Source organism: Chelonia mydas, chromosome 1 (genome assembly GCF_015237465.2).
Source record: "Chelonia mydas isolate rCheMyd1 chromosome 1, rCheMyd1.pri.v2, whole genome shotgun sequence".
NCBI classification, from domain to species: domain Eukaryota; kingdom Metazoa; phylum Chordata; order Testudines; family Cheloniidae; genus Chelonia; species Chelonia mydas.
The window spans coordinates 24,336,881-24,353,628 of NC_057849.1; the positions used below are offsets into that span (position 1 = coordinate 24,336,881).

The following is a 16,748-nucleotide window of genomic DNA, read 5'->3' on the forward strand; positions in this document are numbered from 1 at the left end:
GTCGTATTACATGAAATTGAATGTAGTTACTCTGTAGTAATATACACCTCAGTGAGGCACCACATCTTCAGCACGACCAGGTATGCTATGTTCTGTGGACCGTATTGTTGCCTCCATCTATGGGAACAGAGATGCCAGGGATCTTGCTTTGTCTCTCAGGGGGCATGGAAGGACAGCACTGTTACCCCCTTTTCTGCTCCTCTTCTTGGGTGTTCTATGGGCTCAGAATGCACGGCTGGGGTGTAGCGGGGGGCCTGATAGCAATCACTCTCTACGTCATTGTATCCTCCCTTCGGGGTGAAAGTAACTTAAAGGACTTACCAGTATGCCAGAGTCCTGAGCGGGGGCGTGGCCTCAACTGAAAGAGGTGTGGCCTCAACTGGAAGAGGCAGGGCCTTTAAATCAAGATTTAAAGGCCCTGGGGCTCTGGCTGGGAGCCATGGGCCTTTAAATCACTCCCGGAGCTCCCAGCTGCAGAGGCAGCTGGGAGCCCCGGGGAGATTTAAAGGGCCCAGGGCTCCAGCTGCTGCTACCCCAGCGGAGCTGTGGGCCCTTTAAATCACCACCGGAGCCCTGCCACCACTACCCCGGGGCTCCAGCAGTGGGGCTCGGGCAGCGATTTAAAGGGCCCGGGGCTCCGGCCACTGCAGGGAGCCCTGAGCCCTTTAAAGCGCCAGCCTGAGGAAGCCGGTCCGGTCCGGCACAGCGACCAGCTCTTGCCAGTACGCCGTACCAGACCGTACTGGCTTACTTTCACCTCTGCCTCCCTTCATCCTCATGAGACATTTTGCAAGTAAGGCCTTGTCTTCGCAAGACAAATGGCACTGAGTTGACTAGACAGGTTTAGAAACCAGTTGAGTTAAATCAGTGCAAAGCCTTCTCATGGACACTTGCATTTTGGTCTAGTGTTTATATGAATTTAGTTTCAGCCAGTAAGGAATCAAATTAAGCTCAAAATAATTCACTCTTATACCAAATTAAGGCCATTTACACTTGGGTATTGCACCGATTTAATAAAACCAGCTCTAAACTGCTATAGACAAATTTTCTCATGGAATAGAATATCAGGGTTGGAAGGGACCTCAGGAGGTCATCTAGTCCAATCCCCTGCTCAAAGCAGACTAATCCCCAATTTTTGCCCTAGATGGCCCCGTCAAGGATTGAACTCATAACCGGGGGTTTAGCAGGCCAACACTCAAACCACTGAACTATCTCTCTCCCCCAAGAAGGAGACAAGGCCTATGTTAGTGCTGTCTCTATTGTCAGCCTTGATTTGGCTGGTTTCATCCTCTGCAATGTGGAACTTCTTCTGGGGTGATGGACTGTTCCCAGGGGAGCAGCCAGGTGTGGAGCCCTTGGCAACCCAGCTCCATTAGAGCTTTGTTGTGATAAGGGCTGATTGGCATTGCACAGGGGTCTCTGAATAGATGCACCTGCCTCTGAGAATCCCAAGGGATCTTGTTTATCTTGTGGCCAAATCCCCAGTCAGTCCCACAAGGAGAACCACAGCCCCCTTAAGGGAAGATTAGCTGGGGAAGTCTGAGGTTTCCTTCACAGAGCCAGTGGTACCGACTCTCGCAAACCTCACAACATGTGGTATTTTTCTTTAAGCCTCAGTTGCTGGAATCCATAGATTATGTGGGAACCTGAGCTTTCACTTAAAAAAAAGTACGTTTATAACCCTCATGGTTACAGAGAAAAGCTTGAACACGTGAAATGAATTAATCCTAAAGACTCACAAACCAGAAGGAAAATGAAAAGAACCCCAATATTTATTTATTTATTAAAACCACAGCATGATTTTTAAGCCAATCTCTTGATTTTCTGTAGATTGATTTGGGATTTTTGAAGGCTTGAGCTTGGCAATAGTGCCTGTGCCGTGTAGGAGCAGCCCACATACTAGATGGCTTTCAGGCCTTTTACACCTGCTCCATGCCTACATAGTTCAAACACTGATTATTTTGTAAATCATCATTTTTCAGACCACACTGTTTGATTAGCTATTAATAACATATACTTCTGTCAATGTATCACTAATACCAATGCTAATAATATTTAATCAAAATAAAGACATGCAATTTTTGTTCTGTTACTTCCATAATAATGATGGCTTACAGTTCAAAATGCACTTAGCTACCATGGTGAAAGGTGCTTAAGGAAAACACAAACTTGACAGAGAGGCACTAATGGATGCCCTGTAATCTCGCATTAACACGTCATTCCATTTTCCCACAGCTATAACTTTAACAATCAATGCCACAGTGAATTAAATATTTCCTAAGCAGGAAACTAACTACTGGTCTCATCAGCCCCCATGTTGCTGACCTATGACTCTCCAGGCTGGAAGAGATGACTCAGTTGATTTTCTTAGCTAATAGGGGAGGATATGGAAACACTTTGTATATGGCTGGACCCAGGAAGTGACACCTCTGTCTTTGCAGGGTGAGGAGGAGCAGGCCAGGCCGGAGCGGCTGCACGGTGAGCTGAGAGCTGTTTATATCTTACACAATCTATGTGTTTATTTACCTATGTTCTTTTAGGATTTGATCCAAAGACCATTGAAGTTAATGGAAAAACTCCCATTGACTTCAGTGTGTTTTGGATCAGGCCCATACTGCTCCCCATACTGAATGTCCCTTATATAGGTGACATCTCTCATTGAGTTTTCAAGGGCTCTGCTCTTATTATGGAAGGTTCCTTTCTGGGAATGTCAACATAGCAAAACCATTGCCTAAGGAAGATTGTTTCAGTGCTCGAGAATGTGACGTGGCACCTGGATAGGGCACTTGTCTCTGTGCCAATCTGAGGTCGCCCCTGGCTTTCAAACACCATTTGTTCTAAACAGAGGTGCCAAGTGTTTACAGATTGAGAATGAGATGGACAAAATAAATAAATAAATAAGAAGGGAGGTACATATCTGCAGGAAAAAAAGAACTCTGCAGAGAAAATTGTTTTTATTACTAAGAAAGAACTTTTGTCAGTAATTAAATCTATTGTCCATTTGCACCATTATTTGTATGGGAGAAAATCTGTGTTTATCCCAGATCACGAGTCTTTACAATGGCCCTTTACAGTTGGAGAGTCATGAAGGGGCATTTAGCCAAGCAGCTGCAGGAACCCAGGACCTGATCCAAAGCCCACTGACATCAGTTAAGAGTCTTTCCATTGACGTCAATTCAATGGGCTTTGGATCAGGCCCTATAAGCATATGATTCCAAGGTCACACACATGATAGTGATGCTTTGTCCAAATGCCCTTGTTGAATGATGTGTAAAATAGAGGACGTGACCATTTGTAGTCACTACCTGCCCCCATGGCATTTTTGATAAGAGTAGAGTGTTAACTCTGTCCAAATTCTAACTCAGTTAACTGCATTCTGCCTACAGAAACATACACCTGCCATGTTTCAATCCAGAGACTGATAAATTGTCAGTGGTGAGGAAAGTGATCCCTACATAGTGTTTGTATATTAGTTAATGGGGCACTTTGTTCTCTTTTGGGGTAACACATAGTGTACACACTGATAACATAATATTGGGCCAGATCCCCAGTAGGCATAAACTGGCATTAGGCCAATGAAATCAATGGAGTTATGCCAATTTATACCAGTCACGGATCTTGCCTACTATTTTGTAGTCTTTTTTTTTTTTTTAAGACAGTGGTGGCTCCAATATAAAAACCCACTGTGTGAGTGGGATGGGAGTGGGAACTGAAAGAAAAAGGCAGATTTTTAAATGGCAGAATCACCAATTCATCTGCCTTTGTCTCTCTGCCACTATGTAAATCTTCTGCGTTTCTGCATTGCTCCCATTCTGCCTTATTCTTAGCTGGATCTCTGCATTGGACAATGCATTTTTCCTTTTCTCTGAATATTTTACTCTCTGCAATATTTTGGCCCATTGGCCCACACAGCCCCCAGTTAGGCTCCTGTAATGTAGGTTCTCTGTGTGTGTGTGTCTGTGAAGGGCCTTGGATATAACGAAGCACTTTAATTGCTGGTGTTATGGGAAACTTGCCATTTTAAGCCAATGAAATTTTAATTCCTTTGAGTCCAGTTCACTCAGCTGAAGTAAGAGCTAGCAGGTAACTTGCTGCTGGCATCTCTTTAATGTTTCTATCCATCCATCTCCTTGTTTGCACTAGAAAGCCTGGATACCTCTGGAAGCAGATGGAAATAAGGAGGAGGAGCCAGCCACTGTGGGCTGCTGCTACTTAACAAGGAGGAGGAGAGGAAACAGGAGCCACTGAAACTGTGAGCAGGAGTCAGGACTTCCTGAAAGGAAAGAAACCAGGAGACATCTATGGGACCAAAGTCCTCTAACAGCAAAGGAACATTCGGGAATAGGAAGACCAGCCGCTTGGAAACATGTATTTTTTAAAAGCTTGAACCCTTCCTAAAATATTGGTGATGGTGGCAGGAGTCTATATTTCAAAATCCTAACTATTATCTTCTTGAATACAATTAAACTATAATTTAGATACCTTTTTCATATATTGTCTTCTCATCATTCTTTATTGTGTTGGAACCCTCTCTAAACAAGTTACTGCAAATTTACTAACATCATGTTTGAAATTACAGAAGAAGTGTATGTTTTAAATATATTATTTTTCACAGAGAAAAATATATTCCCCATAGTTTTGTTCCTATTTGATTAGGTCAGTTGCAAAAAATATATCAGGCCTGACCTTCAGTGGGTACAAACTGACAGCTCCACTGGGTTTAATGGACAATAGCTACTCACCTGGAGACACTTTGGGCCTGACTTCCAGGAATGCTGATCACCCACAATTCATATTTTCAGCGATGGGATCTGATGGTGCTCCCACTTCTGAAAATCAAGCTAAAGACATCTCACGCTGGGCACCCAGGCACTGGGGAACCCAGGCTAAGTAGCAAATTTTGACTTCACAGTGGCTTGTCAATTGGGAGTAAGGGCTTGTCTACATGGGGACACTCAAGAAAATAAATCGAGATTAACCAAGTGTTTTAAGATGCATTAAACCCCTGTGCAGACACTTTCATTCAGAATTAAAGTGGACTTAATTCAGTTTAGTTTAATTCATTTTGGAATTTATTCACTTTGAGTCATTTTGGATTAACTTTCCTGGGTGACCCCATGTAGACAAGCCCTAAATGTAAGAATTTGGACTAGAATTTAGAAGGTTCTATTTCTGAGTCTTGTGCTCATATCACTAAAAATGCCTCTTTGTCTCTTTCCTTTATTTTCAGGGGATATTAATGTTTTTCCTAGGCTGTTTCCTGACCATATCACTTATGTTATTAAAGGCAGAATTCATTCCAAGAAAAATAACCCCTTTTATATTAAGTCTAATTAGTCTCTTTCCATTGTTTCTGTATCACACACTCAAACATGAGTGTCGCTGAAAATACAATTATCCACAATATGTCAAAAAAAATCAATGGGGTGCATGGCAAAGGTGCTAGGCAGAATGATCTGTTTCACCATGGAAATACCATAAGGATGTGGGTCATTTAGCCTTTGACATCAGTGCAGCTAAGAAGACAGAGGAACACATTTACTGGCATACTGGTGTTACACAATTTGGCCCTTAGTTACTAAATGCAGACTGATATGACATTCGTATTGTAGCAGTCTTAGCATGAAAAGCTTTTCATGGCAATAATGAAGTTATCACCATTTCTTAGTGTAACAAAGACATTTGGATTTTTATGAATCATTCTCATTAACATTAATAAAAGTTACCTGTGTGACTCCCATTCACTTTAATGAGAATATGCATCTTATTTATCCTGAAGAAGATTAGGGGGCTGATTCTAATTTCACTGACATTGGCCTAAATCAGGAGTCATTCCACTGAAGTCAATGAAGTTACACCAGTGTAAAACTGGCAGGAGAGCTGATTTGTGATATGTAATCACACTAATGCTTTCTTAAGATAGCACCTGCATGTGTATTCCACCACTTCCCAATATATTATAAGACTAAAGGACCTCAATGACCCATACGTCCAGCTTCCATTTTACCAAAGGATCACTTAATTAATGTTTGCTGGGACCACTTTGGTATTTTATATTCACAATGCTGCCTGTAGACTTCTGGAGCAGAAAACATTAGAAAATGATCTTTTTCTGGCAACTGGCCTTTATACACAGCACAAAGAAACAAGGACTCGTTTTAGGATGACTCCTAACTTTTCAACAGAGGTGACTCATGGGCATGCACTTATCATCAGTTCCAGCCTATTTCACGCCTTTCAAGGTTTATTACTCTTTTTTAGATTCCCTTAATAAAATTCCCACAAAGAGATGAAAACTCAGGCTATTTATTCTCCTTCATTTTATTTGGAGGATGCTAAACTATATCCAGTGATTTATTCCTCAATTAAGTTTAAAGGCTGAATGTTGTTTATGAAATGATGATCAGTAGGGTTATTGTATGCACACATTTGCAGGTAATTGTTTCTGAGGATGGCACTTTGAAGGAAAGGATTACATAAAGTAAAAGAAGGAAAAGGGAAAAAAGATTTTGAACACTATGCCAGATTTAGTGGCCAAGACTAAACTAATGTCAATACTGAAAAATGCTTTATACATAAAGGAGCCCAATTCTGCTCCACCAGACATATGCCTGGACACACCTTCCACCTACTTGCACCTCACTGGCAGGGCAAAACATCTGGAAAGCCTGCTTGATTGGTTGGCTGGGGAATCCTCAGCCATAAGGGCATTCCCAGGTGGTATAGATACAACAGCCCTCTCGCCTGCCCCCTAGGGTGCATTGGGGACAATCTCAGGTTGGTGGAAAGGCTTTTAGCAGCTGGGGCAGTTTAGTGCTGTCTGGAGGGTGCACTATGTTGTGCGGAGAGCAAACTGGCCCCAGGCTCGCCCTAGGATTGGATGATGGGTGGTACAAAGGTGGAATAAAGCTGCATGAGTATATCTGAAGCTAGAAATTTAGCTGCCTACAAGCCAAGGGGATGAGCACCTCAGAAATAAATTGATATGTTGACAGACAAGAATTTCCCCTCTATTGCTCTTTGACTTGTAAGGGAAAAAGATGTTCGCACCAACACACTGCAACATTTATATACACTAAATTGTGTGCACAGTACTCTGATATGCAGGATCTTCTATCCCATAAAAATGTCTCTCAGTCTCTGAGATATGAAAACTACAAATTACAGGCAAGCTCACATGTTGACTGGAAACAGCTACATTTTGTGAAAAATATAGATGACTTTATCTGGAGCACCCTCTCTACAGTGTTACAAATTACATTCATTTGTGATCTTCTGTATTGCTGAACAATTTCTTCAGCAGTGAGAAAAGGGTAGTATTCACCCTTGGGATCTGATCATGATCATATTGTTTATTTTATTTATTTCTCTGGATTCCTTTGAAACCCTAGAGGCCCTATCGTGCTAGGCAATGTATGAATACATAGACCTACTCTGATGATGTTATAATCTAAATGAATAAGATAAACTAAGGGTTTATCTGCATTGTCCCACAGTTTGGACTGTGGGGGTGTCAATAGCAGTGTGTGCCAATGTGCTGCTCTGAACTCCCCCAGTGTGGATGCTGCAGGCGCCCTCTTCAAATAGGATTACATTATCGCAAACTAGGAATCTTTTAGTTTGCACCTGCAGGGTCCACACGGGGGAGTTACAGCAGAGCATTTTGGTGCACACTGTTATTCACACCCCATAGTCCGAACTGTAGGGCAGTGTGGACGTAGACTAAGGGCGAGAGAAAGGAAATGTTGTTAACCTCATTTTACAGACGGAAAACTCAGGCACAGAGATTTAAGAGCCTTTCCCAAAGCTCACTGAAGTCAGTGGAAAAACCGTCATTGACTTTAATGACTTTTGGATCAATTCCAGTGAAAATCACTCCGCAAAGCCAGGAATTAAACCCAGATCTTCTGAGTTCAAGGCCAACACCTTCACTACAATCTCTCCTCACTAAATACAAACTATCTTGAACAACTAAGACACAGCAGCTCTCCTCAACCGGAAAGGGGAGAAAAAAACCCTCTCCATCCAATGATCCCAGACCACAGTATAACTGCTCTACGCCTTGATTCATCCCTTCACTCATTCTTTCTTCCCGCAAAGCCTGGCAAAAGCATAATTTATGCAAATCTAATTTTGCAAAGAAAGAAGAACACAATAAGTTATGATGAAAGCAATAAATGTTCTATACCGCGGAGTGTTTGGAGTCATAAAAGCAATTGTGTAAAATTGCACTCTCCCTGTACCTGATCCTTGTGTGTCTGAGTTACAGCTGTTCAAATTACAGACAAAAGCAAGTTTTTAATGTCATTATAGTGGCAGAGTCAATATGAGACATGAGCAGATCCTGTTCTGCCTTGCGCATTATCACCAGAACTGTCAGCTAATTCCTGACTGCAGTGTCTTTATTTTTACTTATGATGCCATAAGAAGCATAACGGAGAGCTACAGTTGTGACATAGTTCTTGTGTATGTGTGTGCATGCATGATTTTAGCAGCTAGGGTCTGATCCTACCAGGTGCTTTGCACATCATCTCCCAGTTATTTCGGTAGGAGTTGAGGGTGCTCAGCACCTGGCAGGAGCAGGCAATCAGCATCTCAAAACATCCGTAGAGACTTGCCAATGTAACTCAACCCTGGTCTGTGCTTTTCCTAAGCTGTCATACAAACTGTGCCAGAAACCAAGACCGAGCAGTGATTGCTTCCTGGGAACTGGTCACTTTCTGTTGATCTTCTCAGTGAGAGAGCAAGAGAGAGAGCAACTGTACATAGAACAAAGGAAGGAGTCATCTTGTTCAGTACTTACACAACTAGATCAGTTTTGATCCTGGGCTCTCACTGACAGAATGCTTTGTATGGAATACAGCATGGAATTGTCAAGCTCTTTCTATGGGAAGTGCACTGCAAATGCCTGTTAACTGGTTTTCTGGGGTTGGGCTCTTCCTGTTTTTTATCCACACTATTAACCTCAAGCCCAGTTTTCATGAAGTATCCCGGGCTCCTACTCACCTGCCCCCAGACAAAGAGGAATGAACGCAACACCCTTTGCAGCCTTTCACTGCTACTGCAAATGGTAATCAAATGGGCTGCCTAAGGGTGAAGCAGATTTTCCCAGTCCCTGCCTCTCCAGGGTTAGAATGCAGTCTCCATACGCAAACCTAGTCCCTGACAGCTAGGGGCTCAGAACAGGGCCATAATCTGGCTACATCTGTCCAATATGACCATCAGACCACAGGACTGGGCCACAGTTGTAATAATGTCCTTGCTTTATTTTGCCGCATCAAATGAAAACATTTCTTGTAACTGTGATGAAAAAAGAAAAGGAGTACTTGTGGCACCTTAGAGACTAACCAATTTATTTGAGCATGAGCTTTCGTGAGCTACAGCTCACTTCATCGGATGCACGAAAGCTCATGCTCAAATAAATTGGTTAGTCTCTAAGGTGCCACAAGTACTCCTTTTCTTTTTGCGAATACAGACTAACACGGTTGTTACTCTGAAACCTGTGATGAAAAAAGAAATCTACTTCTGATATTCAGTCTTTGTGTACAAACAGCCGTCCAAACAAAGAAAGAAAAAAGAAACTGAAAACATTTCAATGAACTGTGAAATATCTTCCCTCCTAATCTCATCTGAAGCCAGCTAAAACAATCAAATAGCCAGCACATGCAGAATATATTAGGAAGAAGAACCAAATGTTGCTGATATTAATAGTATCTACCCTCTGTTTCTGCCCCCAAAGTAGCTGCTGCTAAAACTTTGTTCCTATCACTCTTGTGCAGTGTCACAAGTCACACAAAGTGTGACTTATTCCCCCACCCTACCCCCCAAAAAAGGTTTGAAATCAGAAGGCTGTGCCCTCAAAAACAATGTGATCATCTGGGGAACCAGTGGGATATTGTTTCTGATCCAAATTCCACTGCAGTCCTTGGAAGGACTCCCATTCATTTTACTGGGGTTTGGATCTGGCCTGTTAAGAGAATCTCCTTGTTTCTGTCTGAAAATGTTTGGATTCTCTCCTTCCGCCACTGTAGAGTTAATGCAGACAATACCCTTGGGTGGGTCATTAAATGAGGGACCTCTGGATCTAAACCCATGAGCTATTATTGCTTGAGCTGAAAGACTCAGCTGTGTTAGCTTAAAGGCTGTAATAGTCTCATAAACCTTTATATGGGGGAAGAGAGCCATCCTGAATAACCATGGATGCTAGTCATATAACATTTAATGAAGAGTCCTACTGCAAATTTGAAAAGTATCCATCTCTGTCTTTCCTGTGGAACTGCTTACTTAGCTCTTCCTTTTCTTCAGTGAGGCCTACATTTTCCAAACGTGACTAGTGATTTTGGGTGCTTCCATTGTTAGATGCCCAGTTTGAGACATTTTAAAAGGGCCTGACTTTCAGAGGGTGAGTGCTCAAAGCTTTCCGAAAGTCAGTCCCTTTTAAGATATCTCAAGCTCCCTTCTTGAGTCACCCACTAGTGCCTCTAAATGAGCACAGGAGATGCTCCACACAGCCTTCTCAACCTCCTCCAGCTGCACTAGGGCTGGGCAAGAGAAGGTGAGGCAAAGCTTCTGATGTAGAGTGGAAGTCCTGTAGTCACAGCACCCAGACTTCTTTCTCCCCCACCAGTGCCTTCCTGCCTGGCCCCAATGGAATGGAGCCCAGAGCTTTCTTTCCCCACACACCAGCCAAGGGGCACCTGTTTCCCTAACCCTACACACCAACTGCGGGGAGACCTCCAGCAATCAGAGGACACCTTCCAATTAAGAAGCCAGGGCTGCCCATCATCCAACCCAGACCACTACCAGCATAGTCCCATTATCACCCAATCAACCACCCTACTATCAGAGACTTCAGGGCATCCTGCTAGCCACTATTATTACCACAGGAAAAACCACCACCACCACAGCTGCCATGCAAAGGAGCCCCCAAGAGGAGGTACTGGGGAGGAAGGTGTGCAGGCGTTCGTGAGACATCAGGCGGGGAGGAGATGGAAAGATAGATGGATTTGGGAGTGGGAAGAATATGGAACTGATGGGTTTTGGGAAGGGAAAGCAAGAATTGTCTAAGGGGATGAGAAGTATTTTACCCAGGGAATGTTGCATATATGGCTGAAAAGTTTTGAGGGATCCCCTAGTTAAAATTTTGGCCACTTATCACTGTTTTCCTGGCCTCTGGTGTTTACTCTTAGATGGTGTCAGAGGTACTTTCCAGTGACTGCTTTTATCAACAGAAATTCTTACCCCCTCCCGCCAATACATTTGGACTTTAAACTTTTCCTTCAAGTCTTAATCCTCATTTTCTATTTCTGACAATAGTTTTCCACCATTTGTTCTGCCTTCCTTCTTAAAACACATTTGTGTTCTGATGTCCTACAAACATATGAGTAAAGAGATACACCAAGCTCAATTTCTCCCCACTGGCAACCTCCCAGCTCCTCCCCGTTACATTTAATCAAGTCTGTGGCATAAAACCAATCCTGGCCATTGAGCAGAGGAAAGATGGAGCCACATTTTGTCGAATGAGCCAGGGGAGATTTTATCAGTGCTCCAATACCTGGCAAATAATGAGATGCTACAGGTGTGGCAAACAGTGAGATGCCATCCTTTTCAGGTGTGGAGTTGATATATTTCCAGGAAGGCACAGCATCAAGCCTCTCATCTGAAGGAGATAGTGAAAGAAAGACTTTTTCCAATCAGCTTTTTATGAATGAAGCTTTGTGAAGCTGTCATTATTACCTATGACACAGCTTTATCTTGCAGTAAGGAGGCAAAGGTTGCTGCAATAGCAAACATAAGGGCATTTCAAGGAGACTAGTGTGTGCTTTGTAGAACTGAAGGAAATTTTCTGCCAGAATACAAAATATTCTCTCTCTCTCTCTCCTCCCCCACCCAAAAGGTTATGTTAAAAACAAGGCTAGACTGAAATGCATTTTCTTTACAAGCTGTAAATGCTGGCGACCTTAGATATGATTATAAAACATTATTGCTCCATCCACCCTACAGATCCCCTGGAAAAACATTTTTCAGAAGCTGGTTTTTAATACAGCGCTAAAGAACAGGGATCAGATCACACTGTTTGTCACAGAAACCCACAGGTACTTTTATATGTACACCTGTCAGTTTCAGCAACAGTGAGGACATTAAATGGAATTAATCAAGCAGAAGAATGATCTATAAAAATGTAGCAGTGTGGGTACTGATATGAAGCAGTAAGCATGAAAATGGTAAAAAAAAGCTACTTTCTTTAAAATTGTGTATATGGTAAATAGATACCTCAGTGGTGCACACATTAGAATACTATAGCTTTCCTACACAGCAAGAGAAATATTTAGTCTAACAACATCAATATCACCTCTATATCCTAAATGCCAAATTCTGGCTGGCTCTTCAGTGCGCGCGCACACACACACTCTCTCTCTCTCTCTCCATTATCATCTCATTCTCCCTTCTCCACACCCCACCCATCTGTTTTGTCCATCTTGTCATGAACCGAGATTCCAAACTCTTTGGGGTAGGGACTGCCTTTTGCTTCCTGTTTGTACACAGCCCAGCTAATGAGAACCTAAACCATGGCTGGCATTTGTAGGTGTTAAAGTAATAAAAATATTTGAATACAAGCGCTATCATTAGGCAGCTAAGAGAAAACCCGGGCAGTACCAGTGTTGAGGCCAACACCAATGGTCTCAAAATCTGCTAACAGATATTCTGCAGACTTCCTTGCACTGAAACACAGAGGCACATTATCCAGAGCCGGGAGGACAACATTCCAATGTTTTAGCTTAGACTGCCTGGGGTACCCAAGGCTATTATAAATGTTGATGCTTCTTGGATTAGTTGTGTTTTTGGGAGGAGTAATCTGCACAGGAAGTTGTCTAGAGGGTCTCTCAACTGACTAGAATTTGGATGGAAAACACTGCCGTTTCAGAGAATTATTTTGCGCCTGTTTTGGAGAAAAACAGAGGCACCTAAAACTGGACCCCACTCAACTTCTAAACAACAACTTATCTCCTGCCCATTTTTGGAAAGTTCATATCTGAACCTGCCCCAATGATTTTGGCTCAGTTTGGATCTAAAACCAGAATAAGTCTGTTTTCTAGATCCAGCGGCTCAGAACTTTGGGAATAGCTCATCCGATGAATTTTCCTCTGGTTTGTGACAAAGATTCATACTTGAAGCATGAATACAGGTGCCAGCCTCAGTTCAAACTTGGACCCAAACTGCAGGCTAAACAAAATCTAAACACCCCTAATATTTAGTTTTGTAGTGCATATATGTCCCCAACTCATGTATAAAGTGTATGAACATTTCCATCGACTTTTGCTGGGTTTTAAACACAACAATAAGTCAGTTACCTGTAAGGTCATAGGTGGGCCAGGAGCCCAGCTGGCACGCCTTGCATGTGTATTCATCAGAGACAAACTCGTTCTCCTTACAAGGTGTACAGGTCCAGCAGCAGCTGACTTCTCCTTTACGGATCACCTGAGATGAATATTTAACAGTGCAATTAGATTTGTTTTTTTAATCGATCTTCTTTAATGCTGCTGAGGTTCCTTATTTGATTTTCAAAGTCCCTTTTTGACTCACTGTTTCTAATAGAGATGAGCCCGTTCTTTTGAGGAAGCCCCTTTTGCTAATATTATTCTTACCATCATAAATCCTTCTGATTAGAACTGGATGATCATTCACACAGCATGAACTGTGACTCATGGGCATCGGGAGAAACAATCACTGAGGATAGTTTGCAACCATCTTATAGGCTGAAATAGGGTCAGATAAATCATTTGTCAAGCAAACAAAGTTGTAAAGATCTAAATCTCTTCAGTGATCATTTACACACAGAAAAGGGGGAATAATATTGTTTATTGTAGATACAGAAATTCACCCAGTTCTAGTCCAAATGTAGCATGAAAAAGTGGGAAACCAGCTTTGCTTCCCTAAGGATTGGGCTGCAATAGGGCTCAGTTTTCATCAGTTTGTGATCAGTCTGAGAAAATTCAGGTTTTATGTCCCTTTTCCAAACCGATTCAGATCAGCTACGTTTTAAATTAACATTTAATAAGGAGAATGTAATGTGTGTCCATTTTAACATTCAGCACTGATTTTCACCTCTTTCCATTCAACATGTTACGTCCTACTGCACCATGGCAATTCAAATGTGAGTTTCCCCAAATCCCCACGTATCTTCTCTTGGGCACTGAACACATCTGTGATCCCTGGTGATCTGCCAAGGGCGACGAGAAGGCCTTTCCTCTTTGCGATGAAGTATTCTCTGTGTCGGTGTTTATCACATTCTATCCATTTTTAAACGAACGCTACCAACTACAGCATTCGGCTGACTTGTCTCGCCTTTGTAGGGATCAGTTCAGAACGTGGTTTCACAAGCAAACGTCACGGATTGGGATTTTAATCAAATGCAAAGGAGCACAGTCAACCAAAGTCCTGAAAGGCTGTTGTATAGCGCAGAAACCTGGGAAATAAATCTCCTTCAATGGCTTTGAGCGAGCTTGCAAAGAGAGGTGATTGTTTACATTAGATTCTTAAAGGGCAAAATCACCTGAAGAAATAAGTAAATGAGAAAACAGATGGGAAGATTTCCAAAAAATTTCCTTTGATTGTGAAGGGTTGGGAATACCCACAACTCCCACAGGAGTGAGTAAGAATCTCTTCGCAAACCTCAGGATCAAACCCCCTGTTGGATGTGTTTGTTAAATGGACTTTTCAGCTGCTTCACTGTCCATTTCTTTTTAGAATAGAAGCCGTGTTAGTCTATATTGGCAAAAAGAAAAGGAGTACTAGTGGCACCTTAGAGACTAACCAATTTATTTGAGCATAAGCTTTCGTGAGCTACAGCTCACTTCATCGGATGCATTCAGTGGAAAATACAGTCAGGAGTTTTATATACACACAGAACATGAAAAAATGGGTGTTATCATACACACAGTAAGGAGAGTGATCACTCTAAGATGAGCTATTACCAGCAGGAGAGCGGGGGAGGGGAGAGAAAACCTTTTGTAGTGATAATCTAGGTGGGCCACTTCCAGCAGTTAACAGGAATGTCCGAGGAGCAGTGGGGGGTGGGGGAAATAAACATGGGGAAATAGTTTTACTTTGTGAAATGACACATCCACTCCCAGTCTCTATTCAAGCCTAAGTTAATTGTATCCAGTTTGCAAATTAATTCCAATTCAGCAGTCTCTCATTGGAGTCTGTTTTTGAAGTTTTTTTGTTCTAATATTGAGACCTTTAGGTCTGAAATCGAGTGACCTGAGAGACTGAAGTGTTCTCCGACTGGTTTATGAATGTTATAATTCTTGACATCTGATTTGTGTCCATTTATTCTTTTACGTAGAGACTGTCCAGTTTGATCAATGTACATGGCAGAGGGCCATTGCTGGCACATGATGGCATATATCACATTGGTAGATGTGCAGGTGAACGAGCCTCTGATAGTGTGGCTGATGTGATTAGGCCCGATGATGGTGTCCCCTGAATAGATATGTGGGCACAGTTGGCAACGGGCTTTGTTGCAAGGATAGGTTCCTGGGTTAGTGGTTCTGCTGTGTGGTGTGTGGTTGCTGGTGAGAATTTGCTTCAGGTTGGGGGGCTGTATGTAGGCAAGGACTGACCTGTCTCCCAAGATTTGTGAGAGTGATGGGTCGTCCTTCAGGATAGGTTGTAGATCCTTGATGATGCATTGGAGAGGTTTTAGTTGGGGGCTGAAGGTGATGGCTAGTGGCGTTCTGTTATTATCTTTGTTGGGCCTGTCCTGTAGTAGGTGACTTCTGGGTACTCTTCTGGCTCTGTCAACTTGTTTCTTCACTTCAGCAGGTGGGTATTGTAGTTGTAAGAATGCTTGATAGAGATCTTATAGCTGTTTGTCTCTGTTTGAGGGGTTGGAGCAAATGCGGTTGTATCGCAGAGCTTGGCTGTAGATGATGGATCGTGTGGTGTGGTCAGGGTGAAAGCTGGAGGCATGTAGGTAGGAATAGCGGTCAGTAGGTTTCCGGTATAGGGTGGTGTTTATGTGACCATCGCTTACTAGCACCGTAGTGTCCAGGAAGTAGCTCTCTTGTGTGGACTGGTCCAGGCTGAGGTTGAAGGTGGGATGGAAATTGTTGAAATCATGGTGGAATTCCTCAAGGGCTTCTTTTCCATGGGTCCAGATGATGAAGATGTCATCAATGTAGCGCAAGTAGAGTAGGGGCATTAGGGGACTAGAGCTGAGGAAGCGTTGTTCTAAGTCAGCCATAAAAATGTTGGCATACTTTGGGGCCATGTGGGTACCCATAGCAGTGCCGCTGATTTGAAGGCATACATTGTCCCCAAATGTGAAATAGTTATGGGTGAGGACAAAGTCACAAAGTTCAGCCACCAGGTTTGCCGTGACATTATCGGGGATAGTGTTCCTGACGGCTTGTAGTCCATCTTTGTGTGGAATGTTGGTGTAGAGGGCTTCTACATCCATAGTGGCCAGGATGGTGTTTTCTGGAAGATCACCAATGGATTGTAGTTTCCTCAGGAAGTCAGTGGTGTCTCGAAGATAGCTGGGAGTGCTGGTAGCATAGGACCTGAGGAGGGAGTCTACATAGCCAGACAATCCTGCTGTCAGGGTGCCAATGCCTGAGATGATGGGGCGTCCAGGATTTCCAGGTTTATGGATCTTGGGTAGCAGATAGAATGCCCCAGGTCGGGGTTCCAGGGGTGTGTCTGTGCGGATTTGTTCTTGTGCTTTTTCAGGGAGTTTCTTG

General features: G+C 42.9%; 1 protein-coding gene across 6 annotated transcripts in view; it reads right to left on the reverse strand.

Moving 5' to 3' along the window:
• GRM5 (glutamate metabotropic receptor 5) overlaps positions 1–16,748 on the reverse strand; it is a 327,880-nt gene that overhangs the window by 34,940 nt on the left and 276,192 nt on the right. For all 6 annotated transcript variants that reach the window (XM_037889517.2, XM_037889525.2, XM_043528671.1 and 3 more), the window contains exon 7: positions 13,353–13,479. In XM_037889517.2, the coding sequence (XP_037745445.1) occupies positions 13,353–13,479 (127 nt within the window). The remainder of the gene's footprint in view (positions 1–13,352; positions 13,480–16,748) is intronic.